This window comes from Poecilia mexicana, unplaced genomic scaffold, assembly GCF_051168715.1.
Source record: "Poecilia mexicana isolate PSO_F unplaced genomic scaffold, ASM5116871v1 scaffold_13, whole genome shotgun sequence".
NCBI lineage: Eukaryota > Metazoa > Chordata > Actinopteri > Cyprinodontiformes > Poeciliidae > Poecilia > Poecilia mexicana.
The window spans coordinates 26,148,316-26,164,223 of NW_028263382.1; the positions used below are offsets into that span (position 1 = coordinate 26,148,316).

The 15,908-nt window shown below is 38.4% G+C and overlaps 1 protein-coding gene across 1 annotated transcript; it reads right to left on the minus strand.

Annotated features, from left to right (window-relative positions):
- Positions 1-9,591: 9,591 nt before the first annotated feature.
- gpr184 (G protein-coupled receptor 184) lies at positions 9,592-13,933 on the minus strand. Its single transcript, XM_015013703.2, has 3 exons — positions 13,810-13,933; positions 13,596-13,684; positions 9,592-11,824 (listed from the first exon to the last, which is right to left on the minus strand). Exon 3 carries the CDS (start codon positions 11,779-11,781, stop codon positions 10,762-10,764), a length of 1,020 nt encoding a protein of 339 aa, XP_014869189.2. The 5' UTR covers positions 11,782-11,824; positions 13,596-13,684; positions 13,810-13,933; the 3' UTR covers positions 9,592-10,761.
- Positions 13,934-15,908: the final 1,975 nt, after the last annotated feature.

A 15,908-nucleotide genomic window follows, 5' to 3' on the forward strand; every position in this document is an offset into this window, starting at 1 on the left:
GCATCCATTTATATTCTTTACTCTGATACTCCTAAGTAAAACAGCACAACCAATTGCCTTCACAGGCCAACTTATCAGTAAATAATGTCTGCTGGGGTGCAATGTAAATATAATTTTCCATAAATATGACTGATTTATGGGGTGCCAATAAAGCACTGTGGAACAAACGACACCAAACAGTTCAAAGATAAAGTTTTGGAGAAGTTTTGAGTGGCGTGTGAGAGCCAACTTGTGGTAGAGAAATGAATACAGAAAGCCAGAAACTAGAATTACCACCAGCATTAATTGTCTAGCAAACAACAAGCATCCTGTGGCCTTCCTAAGTTGATGAGAAAGTGACTCCCTGGTATTGTGGCAGCAGCCTGCTAAGAAACCACACTCATCCAGCCCAGGTCCATCAGGTGCATGACAGAGCTGAGGAGGAAGACAACAACCAACAACAGCGCATATCTTCTAGACATGTATCCTAAAGGATACACGCAGCTGTAATTCCATAGCATTAGTATGGGAGTGCTGAATACCAATGCATGCAGCACCTTTAGTGTTTGTAGTTGCAAAGAAATGTTGAAAACTGAGCATAATCAACCTTCGCTTCACAATTATGCTACACTTTATGTTCATCTAACAAATAAAATTCTAGTGAAATACATTAAACTTTGTGGATGTAACATTATTTTCTGTAAAGAAGTTGGAGAGAAATTAATAATGATAAAAATAAAACACACAGTGTGGCACTGAAATGAATAAAAGCTGCATGAACTTTCCCACCATCTGTCATCTGATGTAGTTTTTCCAACTACATCTCACATATCAGAATCCATTTTAAAAGGTTTATTTTCCAGTTAATGACCTGGTAATGTGTTACACATGTCCATAATCCAAACCCCCGCATCCCTCATGTCATAAACAAAATACTTCAGATGCTTGGAAGGGCGGTTTGCTTAACCTTTGGCCTGTTGACATCTAAAACTGAAAGTCAAAAGCACATTGATAGAAAACAACACAGAGTCTAGGGTTGGCACTGCAGCGTACAAATCTATGTGCTTAAAGGATTTTCTAACATGGCATGCCATCAGATAGAAACCGCTCGGTTGTTTTCCGGACATTTTTTCACAGTCACCATTACTTTGCATTTCTCTGTAACATGGGTGTCTTGCAAAACAAGTGTTGAAAACAATATGGCGTCTCCTATAGCAGACCGTACAGACTGAAGAAGTTTTGCGTGTGCAAAAGACACGCAAAACTTGTTTTGCTTGCGTAGCTTTGTGTGTGTATACTTTTGTGTTATTCGTTTCACAAAGCACAAAGTAAAATTCTTAGAAGGAGCTTTATGACTTTTAAGCTTCTCTATGAGTCACAACAGAGCAAACAGGTAAAAAGCATATGGATCAGACGTTGTTTCACAAACTCTTGACTAAGACTAGGAGTACAAACCTCTGGACTTCTGAACAGACACAGAAGAATGGTTGGATTACTGCTCCTTCACTGGAATTAACAAATCACAGATGTGCAGAAAAATTACTCAGTTATGCCAGTAATGTAATCACATAGGCAGGAATAGACAAGACAGAACAGTGAGGGGGAGGAGGAGACGGCGATGAAGGGCGGAGGTGGCCAAACCAAGTTAAGTGGGTGCTTTTAGATTGGCTAAGACTGATATGAGTCTAATGTTTTCTTTCATTTTGACATGCTCTGCATTTACTGGTACCCACACACAATGTCTTTTAAAACATAATCCAAGTCCAGCATAGACGCTCAATTATGTTTGTCAAACATGAAAAAATACATTTTGCATTAAAACACCAATAACACTGCATAGCTATTTTTTTTTCTATCATCAATTATGAAATTTAATGTTTACATAGTAATAGCTTTTCAGGTATGTTTAATTCAAGATTTGTTTTGCCAAGACTTTGTATTTAGGATGTGAAGCTATTGTTTCATCTATTTTCATTACCTCTAGGATCACCAGATATGATGACGATGATGACAATTATTATTATTATTGTTTATTAAAAATTCATTATTAATGATAATAATTAATTATGTCTAGCCACTCTCCCACTGAAGAGCTAAAGGTTAGCTGTGTTTTCCCATCTTATGAAGTTTGATATGAAAGTGTTTTCAGATTAGTTGCAAATTGAATTTGAATGAGAGCTCAGTGTCAGCAGAAAGGAGCTTATCACCCAAAGCATTATGCATTAAAACTGCGTTACACAATGCTTGTTTGTTTAAAGAAACCAACAAACAAACATCTTACTCAGCACATTTAAAGCCAAACTATTACTTGGTGCATGTAAATAGTGACATTGTCTCTCCTCCTTTCACAGTTTGTTACAAGCTGATAATGTTTTAACACTACACTGCTCACAATGAGCTGTTGAGTGCATTTAAATTTACAACCTACTCACATCCTTCTGTTGTTTGACTAAGTTGTTTAGCAGAAGTTGTCTTACCGAAACTCTGCAGGTTCCTTAAATTGAAATTTCATAGTGTCATAAACTAGATATCTTGTAAATGCCTTCATTTAGCGAACATGTTTGGGAAAGGAGCTTAAGAAATTTTGACCAAACTGGACAATATTTAAAAACTGAACATTAAGTTCAACAACAACAAAAAATGTAAATAAGTTTTTAAAAGGCTTTACAGATTTGGCTAAATGTCTGATACTGCTCAAATTTAATGTTGAAATATGCAAAAAAGCAAGCTAATGAAGGAATAAATTAGCTACAAAGCTTCTTTTTGGTAATGGAAAGACGAACTGTTCAGCAGTTCTTAGCAGTGATAGTTCGCGGATTATTAGCAAAAGGACCCAAAATTATTTTCAGGAACGTTGAGCTGAAATTGGAAGAAAAGTTTTTTAGATCCTCCACTGGGGTTTATGGTAAAAAAAAGTCTATTTCTTCCCTATCTTCTTATCGTAAAGTATATCTTGAAGTCATCCTTGTCATATCTGTAACAGCTGCAGCTTCAAGTTAACTGTGTTTAAGCAATAAAGAATGACTTTATTCTGCCTTTCTCAGTAAATATAATCTTTGTGATGCTGGGAGTCAGAGTCACAGTCATCTCAGGTTTCTCAGGGGGAATCTGCCAGATACTTGCATAATCCGTACTACAGTCATCTCATTCCTGTGCGCAGAGGGGCACATCAGAGTTTCATTATGCAGAGGTTGTTGAAACCAGACCTCTAAAAGCTCAATGCGGTTGACAAAATGTTTGATTCAAGACCTATAAAAGATTACTGTTAAACAATACACACACTTTTTATAAAGCGCTAACACAATTTCACACAAAAAAATAAGAGGAGTTATTCTTCTTTGGAAAAACTTAGAAATGTTTGTAAACATGGTCACATGGTGTTAAAATCAGAAAATGGAATTACACCAAAGATTTCAACATGATTTAGGTCAAAGTTAAAAAGATAGGAGAGTAAACCAAACCTAACACACAAAAAAACCCAAGTCTCTTAATGTTCCGTCAGCAAAAATGCTTGCTGCAAAGAAATTAGGCCTTCTGTTTTCAGATTCCACAGGAAAAAAAAATGCTTGTGGTTAATCGATTGTAGGAAGTATTTTACATTTGGAATAGGGAAGTGACAATGAACAAAAACCCCCCTTTTATTCTAGTAGTAACAGAAAATAAAGCCGCAGACTCGTAATGTGGAAATAGTGCGGTCGATTCTCAGATCCTAGTATAGCAAAAGAACAAAATACAAGATGTAGCAATTCCTTTTCTCACTGTTTGATCTTAAATCAGTCTGTTGGCAGAATTACCGTTTTATCAACATGACAAAGGAAAACATTTTGAATTTACTTCTCAGGACTGAGAGCAGGGCTTTACAGTGGTCAGTCCACAACATTGATTTTGTTGAGTTCAATACAATTTCTGGTCTGTCAGCCTGCTTGGGGTCGTTGTTCATGTTTGCTACAGGAGGAATATTATGTAAAACTGACTTTCTTTCAGCTTTATGCAATACAAGGTTAATCCCTCATCAAGACTCAGCTCCTCCTTGGAGCTTCCAAATTTCTGCCTCACACAGCACTGCCCTCAGGTCCCCTTAAACTTCCCCACTCAACTCCTTCAGACTAGCTAGCAGCAATTAACAAACACCTTGTGGAACTAGGCATCTGTTGAGCTCATTTTAGTAGCTACGTCCAGTGCAACACTTGTACAAATGTTAAAGTATTAATAGAGGAGCGATATTGTGATGACTTGCTGAAGGCAGAGTTTCAGAAAGACCAGGAGTTTTTAAAGAGACAGAGTCCCAATTTCAAGGCTCTAAATTATAAAGTCAAATTTCTTTTAAGTCATGTTTGATATAAACAACATTTTTATAACACCTGAAGGTAACATATTTAGTTGATTGTGGGAGGAATTGAGGCAGGTAGTTTGAGCATAACCGGGTTGTTGCTGTTTGGCATGAATTTGGTTATGTGTTGACAACTTTATGGTTAGGATTTGAAAAATGTGTTCATCTGTCCAAAATACTGAATAATCAACTGGGGCATCATGCAGCTGTAGAGAAAAGTAGGTTGCACTCAGAGTCCTCTTAGCTGGTCTATACTTGTAAGTGTTTTATGTGTGCTTGAGTGCATAGCTTTGCTGAAATAGGAATCCATCACCACTGTTGATAGGAACCTTCTTTATTTTGGTGTCAGTGCAGGTGATCAACCAACCAGCATCTATTTTTTGGTTAGATGAGAGAATATGCATATTTTACTTCCAGTTATTTTACACCGTTATTGTTGTCCCGCTGTGTCGTATTTAATGCGCCGTCCTCATCACCCCCATTTGTTTGCTGATAACCGTCAGTATAAATCACCAGAAATCATACATCATTCCAGTACCTGAAAGCATAACGGAGCTTTATCTTAGCAGGACTTCTTTTTATGTTTACTGCATACCAAGCAAAAGTTTCAGCTTCATCATAGATCGGGTTGTTTGGATGTCTCTTAGTGAACAAAAAGCTTAATGTATTGATCTTCTTACAACACAAGATCAATATCATAAAAGCAATTAAAAGCTCTACCTTCAAAATCCAACTTGCTCCAGTCTGTTAAACTGAGGCACCTCTGCATCAGTAGAAAACACACTTTGCCTTTAATACTCATAACACAGCTTAGTTGACAATAATCACGATGATTAATTACTAGCTTGTTGACTGCCCATCCCTGATTTATGGTTGCAAATTCAGTTTAATTATAAAAGCTTGCTGTTTCATTAAAGGTATACAATAACATAATAAGCAGCTGGAGAACAGCAATCAAGTATAATTTAGAAACTATGATGGGCATAGAGGAAGAAGAGATGAAAAATTATTCTCTTCTGAGTGCACTTTTGTGTAGGCTATAATAATTGACTGAGCACTAAAAATAATGTCTAAGAATAGCTCGTCTGTACCGCGCATTTAAGCCTAGCTTTCATCATAGAATAAGGCCATGAGTCATAACAGCAAATCAATGACACCATATTGATTCACCAAGGAGTCCATCAGCAGGCCGAGGTGGCTCATTAAAGCTGAGTCAGGAGAAAGAAAGAAATCTTTAATAACCTGGGCTTAATGCCACAGAACGTCTGACGACAACTTCAATTTTGTCGAACTTTACCACGTTTTACATTTACAAGATCAAAGGGACAGTTATTGTGCTGTTTTTAACTTACATACAGTGCATAACTCTCATAGGGTGCGTTCACACTGCAGCTTGAAGTGACCCAATTCAGATTTTTTGGCAATTCCGACTTTTTTGTCGTGGCCATTCACACTGCCAGTAAATGCGACCTGTATGCGTTCTGCAGTGTGAATGGGCAACCGACCTGAAAGTGTCCCTCATGCACAGTAGAGGGCGCAATAGCGTCAGCGTTCTCAGTGTTCTGCCAACCGCCATAAAAAGAAGTGCTCAATGTTTGCGGAAGTAAACATGGAGGCTAACGGGGGAGCTTAGCTTACATATTTGAAGTTGTTGTCCGGCCAGAGCAACATATTAACAACTTAATCCTCATATAGTCCGTCATGGTTGTTGTTTTTCTTCCCGCTTGCGCGTATCAGGACGCAGATTAGTGAGATTTGTTGAGAATCAGTGACGTTCAGTTTGGATGAATGCAGCCTGGAAGTTAGGTCGCATTTGAATCAGATACGTGTGGGATATGGGTCACATTCGAAAAAGAATCCGACCTGTGCTGTTCATACTGCCAAGATCAGATACAGCCAGGTCGCATTACGTTAAAAAAAATCGGAATTGGGTCACTTTAGGCTGCAGTGTGAATGCACCCTTAAGAGTCCTTGCTTTTGCATAAATATAATTGACATGACGCCGGGCCGCCTCCTTGCAGAAGTAGAGCTGTCCTCCGACAAGCTAACTTTTGGCAGACTAACGGTCATTGAGGTCCGTTAGTCGAGACATTTTTGTGTTATAAACCAACACTGAGGCAAAGACAGCAGGCAAGAAAATTATCTAACTAGTCCGACGTCAGGTCTGTAAGGTTATTAGCGGGAAATAACGGAGAAATCAACGATAAAGCCCAAGAGGAAAAATAAGGGACACAAAGTCTGGTTGGATGTGAGTGTGAACGCAGTGGGACGCACTTTGCACGTACAAAATGGGTGAGTAATGACTTAACTAAAGTCGGCTTGTGAAAATCTGCCTTCAGGAAAATACTTAGAAATAAACAGTAGTATGAAACAGTGTTTAAATGCCAATATAGCAGTTAGCGCAGTCTGTTTTCATGCTGCCGTAGATCTACCGTTGAAATCTACATGCATAAAATACAGCATAACTACCTTCACTTACTGATCTGGAAATGATTAGATGTTTAGCATTGTTGTTTTAATTTAACTGAGTTGTGTTTATTTGACGCTTATCTGTCAGTCGTGAGTCGTTAGCACGGAGCCTGAGCCGTTTGTTAGGAGTCGTGAGTCGTTAGCATGTAGCCTGAATCGTTAGCAGGGAGCCGTGAGTCGTTAGCACGGACATATCAGTAAGTGTCGTTATGTCAAAAACTGGGATGTTTACTACCAGTTACCTTCATGGTGCTGACTAACGTGGTAGTTTCCGTCCATCAGTTTCATTCAACTGGACGTGAGGTGGGCTGCAGTCCATGATCAATTTCTTGCGTTACTCCAGACTCTTTTTAGGTTTTGGAAATATGATGAATTGTATTCCGCCCCCTAAAACGTTCTGGGTAACGGCTGTCGGGAATAAATATTACCCACTGACAACTGGGACCGTGATTATCTAGTATTTTCCTCAAAATCTCTCTGACTGCAGCGTGTTTTCTATGATGGATACTGTCAATATTGTCGGAAGCTGTACTTGGAATGCTGATTGGGCAGTTGCTGACAAGTGCCCTGCAATGATTGGGGGACGATTGCTCTACGTCATCATGGGGGCGGAACCGGCATCATTATCAATTTCATAAGACAGCTAAAGTGTAAAAGTTTAAATATGTCTTCATTATCTTATATAAGTTTGAGACTTGAATCTCATCAATTCAAGATCAAGCTGGTCAGCATGTTGTGGAGAGATCTCTACTCCCCTTAGCTTGTCTCCCTTATGTCAGGAATTTACCAAAGATACTCTGAACTCGGTCCCCAATTGAGTGATTAGGTGGTGGAGAAGCAGAAGCTGGCAGCAGAAGGGAGGAAGGCAGAAAATTTAGAGTGCAGCTGGAGGGTTTGCATCTTAAATAGGCCACCCAAGCCATGAGAGTATATCTGGTATATATATGCAAAGTGTGAAAAAGATCATGTGTAAACCATCTGTACATCATAGTTACTTGTTTTAACACGCAGAAATGGCCTCAGTTCAGTTTTTCCACAGTGAACGCCTCACCATGGGCCATTGAAAAAGAGGTATGCGCCATCTTTAAACAACTTTGCTCGCTATAATGTCATAGCAGTTCATTAACAGACATAATGTGATTCTTCACACCAAAGATGTGCCAATCAGAGATCAGGAACAGCCCGATATTTATCTCTGGCATTTGAAAAGTGCTGACACTGATTTCTCTTTAAGAATGACAATATTCATAGTAGGAACATTTAGAGCATTTTACTAACAGCAGCAGCCATATCAGTTCGAATCTATTTTCTAAGGAAAATAGATTCGAACTGAAGTGTATTATTTCCAAAACTGACATGATTCATGACTTACTGAATCATGTAAGTCATGATTCAGTAAGTCATGAATCATGACTTACTGAAATTGAAATTGAAAGCCAAAAATAAATAAATAAAATAAAACAAAGCAACATTTTTTATATTGTCTGTCCAGGGGGCTGTTGATGTTAATTCAATTTTTGAAACAGGCATCGTAAAATTTCATTCACTTTTGCAGAGACTACAAGTCTAAAACAGCGCAGAAAATCGATGCCACTATTCAAAACGTCTCCGTTTGTTTGTTGACTAGCCCGGTAGAAAATCTACCGGAGGAATCCAAGTCAACAGGAGAGACCAGATTGTGCTGGGAAGTATAATTGAGCGGATCTGTGTAGGAAGGATTCGCACACATTCTTCTCTATGCCTGGATCTCATAACCGCCTATGTCAAATCTGCTGACAGCAACTAAAATGACGGACTCCTCAGACATTACATTGACAAGACATATTGTGAAACTCTAATAACCAAAGAGATGATGGCAAAGAGTCTAGTAACATTCAGATTTTGTGAACTGAAACTGAGCGAATTCAGTTTCACCAACCAACTGCCCAGTCTGGAACGCCTGTTTAATTTCTTGGTCATGTTCACATTTGATATAACATTCGAGTTATCCAAGACTACAAGTGTAAACTCTTATCAAAGGTCATATTTATTGACAGTGATAAAGGCATGTCAAGGAAGTGCATTACAAACACTTCATTCATGCAAGTATAATTTCAAATTTATGCATTCTGCAAGAGAAACAGCTCAAAAAGCTGTTTTTCACACATAGACTAGACTGCAAGGTTTAACAAATACCTTGTAAGCCAGAAAGGAAGAGGCAATAAACCACATGTGACACGTATATAAATACAAGGGTGCGGTAAGTTTAAGTTTGATTAGTTATGCTGAGTATTGTATCCCGCAAACAGGTTCCGTTTGTTTATGTGAGTTTGTCTCAGCCTTTCTCTTGTATCCTGGTCAACATTCAGTATTTAAACTTTTGAAAGAATTAACATTGATATAGGGCTAAAAGTTGATAAGTCCATAAACTCTCCTTTCTTTTTCTTTCTTTCTTATTTTCTTTCTTTCTTTTTCTTTCTTTCTTTCTTTCTTTCATTTTTTCTTTCTTTCTGTCTGTCTGTCTGTCTTTCTTTCTTCTCTCTCTTCCTGTCTTTCTTGTTTCATTCCATGCTTTTCAAATGATCAGCTCAAATGGGAATAAAATTATCCCTCATTCACACTCAGATGCACACACGCCTCCTGATTACTCTCCTCGCCTACTTGACAAATGCGCGGCACACAGTGGCACAGCTGTGCTGCTGGATTTATGATTATCTTTATGTGCAAAGATAATGACTATGCACTTGGACATATGGGCTTTGCAGTGTTTTTCACCTCCATTTGGAAATTATTAAAATGCCAGCTGCAAAAACTGAACAACCTCAACACAGTGCACTTGTTCAAGCCAGTGGTTTATTTATTTTTATTCTAATGCAACATGTCTCTGAAGTTTAAGAGTTTCGATATTAATTTGTGGTGGAAATTGCATGCATAATTTTATTTACACTTCAAGAACTGCATGGTACACACGTACAGAATGAAAATAAAATAAAAAAAGGCTGGTTCACTGTAAGCGTGTAACAAAAATTGTCTGCCACTTAGAGAAGCCTCAGGAGCGATTAAACCGAAAGACTACAATGCAATTGCTGAGCCCTGAGAGAAAAACATCTGGCAGCCCTCTTCCTCTATGCATACTGTGCAGCGTGGGAGAAACAGACACCTAGACGTCCACACTTTCGGTAAAACGTCAGGACATTTTTTAAGTTAGTAAGTGAAACATTTTCAAAATGTTCTCAAATGTACTGTCACATTTATCAAGTTCAACTTTTTCTTTAAAAAAAATAGCATTTTACTTGGGCAAAAATGCTAAACATCAAACCACAACAACCTGTTGGGGTGACTATGCAAAATAAATAACACTTTGATGAAGCACCTTTTGATTCAATAACAGCATTGACACTCCTTGTCAAACCAATATTTCCTTGCTCTGCCTCAAAACGGGTCTCAGAATCTACCAGATCTTTTTTCACAAACCTCCCAGATAATCCAACAGATTTTGTCTCAGTTTTTAATTCTGGTTTTAAGGTTTTAAGTGAAAAATTATATTAAACTTGGTGTCACAATGCTAGAATAGATTCCTCGAGGAAGCCTGTTGCTCAGTTCTGAAGCAAAACAAAAGCAGAAAAGCTACAATTTCTGAGCTTCAGGTTAATCAGATTAGCTACAATTGATAATACATGTACGGTAGGACTAAATGTACACCAAAAGGTGCATAGTAAGAAGTATAAGGGTGTGCGCACTTATATGGTTATTGGTGCTATTTTATCTTTTTATGTTTTCCCCTTTGCAGGTTTTTCAGCTTTTCAGTTGAATTAAACTAGTTCACAAGTCACATAGAAGAGGGAACATATTTATGAAAACATTTGATACAATCTTATTTCTTTACATCACAAATGCCCATCTGTATCACAAGAATGAGCAGTTCCTCTGAAATTGAGGTCGTAAGGGCTAATACATATTGTGCATACATACAAACAAATTATGTATCACAGTCAGTCTGCCCTTCATATCAAGGCACCCTTATTAGAGCTTTCTTTTTTATACGAAGTCAGCTTGCAGTCCTCCGTCCCTTTCTGTTCATGACTTCTGCAGCAACGTATCAGTTTATCTCTTACAACATTACTGACCAGAACATACAGCACAGGATCCACGACACAGTTCAGACTGGACAGCGCCAGAGTGCCGGAGAAGTGGAAGTGCATTGTTTTTTCAAAACTACAGTGAAATCCTTCAGAGTAGAAGAAGCGGACAAGTGAGCGCACAAGGAGGAGGACGTGATAGGGAGCAAAACAAACTGAGAAGATGCCAATTACTCCATAGGATAGCAGACGAACTTTCCTCTTAGCTTGAGCACTCAGGCCAGGACTTTTTCCCACAGTGGCCAGCACCTTCCAGTAGCTCACTCCCAATACGAGCAGTGGTAGTATGAAGCCGAGTCCCACTCTGATCATATTAAACACAGCCACATTAGGCTTCATTGGGTAGGTCTCATAACAACGGTCACTGTTGTGTGTGTCATCATGGGCATCTGGTAAGTCGTCATAAATCAGAATGAATACGTGTATGATCGTAACCACAGCATAAACCATGGCACACTGGACCCAGGCGTATCGAGATGTACGGTGGGGCTTGAAGCGGAGTGGGCAACAGACCACCAGGCAGCGGTCCACAGAGATACAACACAGCAGATAGATGCTGATGTACATGTTGGAGTAGTAGAAGAATCCTGCTACACTGCAAGATTTCACACCCAGTCCCCATTTGTGGTCATTTCGGTAATAATTTATCCAAAGGGGCATGGTGAAGATGAATAGCAAGTCAGATATTGACAGGTTGAGCAGGAAGATCCCTAAAACGTTCTGCTGCTTTACTTGCTGGAGTATTGGATACAAAGTCAGCACATTGAAAGTCAAACCAAAGACAAAAGCCAAGATGTAAACAGTCATCAAGATGTCGCTGACAGGACTGTCCTCGATATCAACACACGGTTCATTTGTAGAATTTGGAGTGGGTGTGACATTCATTGTGTCCTCAGCGTTCAGCTGCTGTCTGGTTTTGGAAGTTCGCCTGCAAGATAAAGAAAACAAAACACATTTATATAAAAGTGTTTCTTCATGTTGTGTGTCCCTTTTTGGTGTGCTGCATATTACTGTCACATAATAAATATTTGAATGCAACCTTTCATCCACTCTGGACAGCATAGACAGGCTGCAGAGTCTGAACAGGTTGTGTCCACCAATCACTCTCTAATACAGGCTGAATCTAATTTTGCTGTGCATATTTGTAATTCTGTGGAAAGATAAACAACCCATTGTCAGATTCAGTTACTGATTTATATGTATGCTTACAGAGACAGGCTGACAGTTTAATTCGCTGTCCAGCTTTAATTTGAAGTGACAAAGACGTATTCAGTTGTTGACTCTGGCTGAAAGATTTAATATTGCAAACCTGACCCATCATGCTAATAGATTGTTTTCATTGTCTTCCTGATTTACTCTGTGGATGCATCATCAATACCAACGCTTCGAAAATGCTATTAATGTCGCTCTTAAAAAAACTTTCTTGCATAGGCATCAGAAACAACATTATTGGGTTGATTCTGGGAATAATAAGGTAGTTGAAATGTTTTTGTACTTCTCATTTCTTAGAGATCAGTGATGTTCTTATTTTTTATCTCCTGACTATTTTTATCTTCCTCCATCTGGCTTGTACTGCTCTGTTTACAGGCTTGGGGCGCCTGTAATGGAATTAACATACCCACGACCCAATAACGGAGAATCCGTGCAGCATCAGATGAGTCATAATGTGGAGCTGCTTTTGTGGTGGTCTGATTCACAAATTAATTCAAATCATTTTCCAAGATAAATACACATTGGAAACTTGTATGGTAGTACAGCAAGGTTTTTTCCAACTTCTGTAAAATCTTACTCTGGCTGTTCTTTCGGCTGTAATAGTCAGACTGTATGACTAACCACATGTTGGTATTCCCCCTTTACAAAAAATGGCATATTTCGTGTGTGGCAGTTTTATTTTTGGGGGGATGTGGGCTATGTGTTTAAATCACAATGTTAATAAGAAATAGAAAAATTAACATATGTACAAAAGCTGGAGATTCTGCTGGAAATTATTTTGTTACATTTACATGTTATTTTTGTGTTGTTGAGACACAAACTGGGTACGCAGGTGGAAAGTCTGCTTACAACGTTTGTTTCTCAGCAACACGAAAAGAACATGTAACACTATGTAAATATGTAAAAAAAAATTCAAAATGACTGAAACTATCAGCATCCATCTTTAATTCTCAGAGTTTTATCACGCAGTATTTTTTTTTACAAAAACAAAATTTCTGCCTTTCCGTTTCATAGTTATGTTAGTGTTTGTGGTGTAGGTGAGTATTGCTTCCTCTTTTAGAAAATGGAAACATGTTTGATTTAGAGCTTCACTGCTTGACCAGGCAAAGCAAAACCCATTATTTTAAAGTCAAAATCAATAACTTCATCTTCTCAAACAGCCTTCTCCTGTAATCTGAAACATTTCAGTGTCCTGCTCTGGGAATTTCTAAACACTAAACTAGAAAATCAAACATTACCACACAATAGAGCCAGGCATCATGTCCTGTTAAGGTAACAAAATAAGCTTTTTTTTTTTATTAGAGCAAACAGATTAAACAGTAGAAAAACAAGATTAGCATTGTTTTAACCCTTGTGCTACAACTTCTAAGATGTTATATATATATATATATATATATATATATATATATATATATATATATATATATATATAAAAAGTATTCTGTTAGATATTTCACATTTATAACTTTAGTCAATAATAACCTCACCTGTTTTTGTTCAGAGTTGTGTTTGAAGAATAAAATCTGTCTTCCGGCCAAAAAGTGCACAAGTTCCACAGATGTTTCAGCTTCTGTCCCTGTTGGTCAGAAAATGTTCTTCAAAGAGAAAGAAAAAAATCCTCATAATTTAAAATCCAGTCTCTACAGCCTCACATTGTCCACCTCAACGAGTGAGAACGTTACTAGCTAGTAAAGCAATTACCACAAAGTACGTGGACCTTTGTCTTTGTAATTTCTCTTAATTTTACCCTTATTTATGACTTCCTGGAAGCAGCTGCAACTTAATGTCAGCAGCAAGTCGGCAGAGTGGTGAAACAAATTACCAACAGGGAGGGGAAATACACGGAGGGAGGAGGTGGAAATGTGATCTTACACGTTCGTGACGGAAAGTAGCGGGCGGAGTTAGCTCTAGCATTACAAACACGAAGCATGCATGCTCCTGAATGAGGAAAAGAAACTCAGTTCTTGGAAGTCATTTGCCTGTGGGCAGACGGTGATAAAATACGTAATTACCCATTTTACTACAGGCTGTGAAAAGTCTTTCACCCATGTCCCAGTTTTTGTGGATCATTCCCAGTGCCTGTTTCCACAGATTCCAAAGGTTCACACGTTAAATGATCTACATGTAAGGAGCTATGCACACGCTGGGACAGGACTTGTGTTTGTCAGAGAGCAGAAATGCCTCTGTATGGTTCCTAGAGACCCACGTGTACAAAAACAGGTGGTGAAGGAAGCCTGCAGCAAAGTTTATCTTAAGTAAACATCTGCTGCAGATGTTTATTTACAGTGAGCAGGCACACATACCTGACGTATGTGAAGCAGAAAGGAGTGAAATCAAATCATTAGCTTCACATTTTTGTTTGTCGTTATGCTACGAGAACAGAACATCCGCCAGTACCCTATAAGTCTATAGGGTAGAGGGGACTTACAGGGTGTGAGAAGAGAAAAAAAAGAACAAAACAAAACTAAGAAACCACATCAGCAAATAACATGTGGTACATGCGTTATGCTCACGGTATCTGCAAGATGCATTTAGTGGATCTATATGTGTGAATATGCTTGTGTCTATGAGGTTTCTCCATTAGAATATAGTGAGTGTGGGCTTTCAAACCTTTAAAGAAAATCAACATGTATATTGTTGCAGTGTGTTGACTGACGGTGAGAAAATTGTTCTTGACTTTTCCCAGGTATATGTAAATATTTCCACTTAAAATACTTTGATCATTGTCGGTATAGGAGGGTGGTTTCCTGAAGTCTATGACCACGTCCTTTATTTTACTAAACGTCAGCTTCAGGTAATGTTTCTTATTTACAATGTAGTCAAAAACAGGTCCAGGATGAGTCCACCGCCCTGTGGTGTGACTCTACAGAAAGCAGATAACATGAAACATGACGATTACGTACGTAGTGAAAGTGTGCCAGATCGCATCGACGGTGACGCAGACAGCATCTAAAATGAACAAACCTTGGATTTTAATGTGATACAAAACATTCTTTGTAATTTTCACGGTAATTCTACAAAGCTACCCACCTGTTTGCAATGAGTTTCAGTTTCTGTCACAAGTAGGAGGGGGAAATCATACGTGATTGAAATCACTTGGAAAGACAAACAAAGCAACAAGTGTCATGGTAAAGACTTTCATCCAAACTTTTTTAATTTAACGTACTGTACAGGTACATTACCAATATGGGCTGAGATTGAAATTCATGCCAGGACATTAGTTTGGAGAGGTCTTTTATCTGATTGCACATCAGATGAAAGTTAAGCCATCATTTTAAAATGAAAGAATTTTATTTGTTTAAAAACATTGTGTTTTTGTCAGCAATTAAAACTACTGTGTGTATTTAATGACGAAATTAATACAAGAGGGCTGTTTCACAAAACTAAGATACCAGATTAAGCTGGGATTTTCTGGATTTCCTGGCTTAATGAAGCTTCAATAAGGTTTCACAAAAGCAGCACCGCATAAGTTGCCATGGTGATTTATCCTGTGCAGCTAGTCTTCTCTAAACCAGGCTAACAGATTATTGCATGTGTTGAGATAATTACACAAATGACACATTTTTTGGACTAGTCATGAATTCAATCGATCCTCCAATAAAAGATGTTGTTCGTTTGGTGTGAGGTATGGCGTAACGCGTAGCATCAGTGTATCTGTGATTGATTTCATGTCCTTTTAAAAGAAATTTGTTGATGCTCATTAAACTGAAGCCCGGTTCGACATTAGTCGCACCTCCTGAGCCCGCTTTGGTCTGTGTGAAGCAGCAGGGCCGCCGAGCTCTAATCATGGCAGTGGCAGC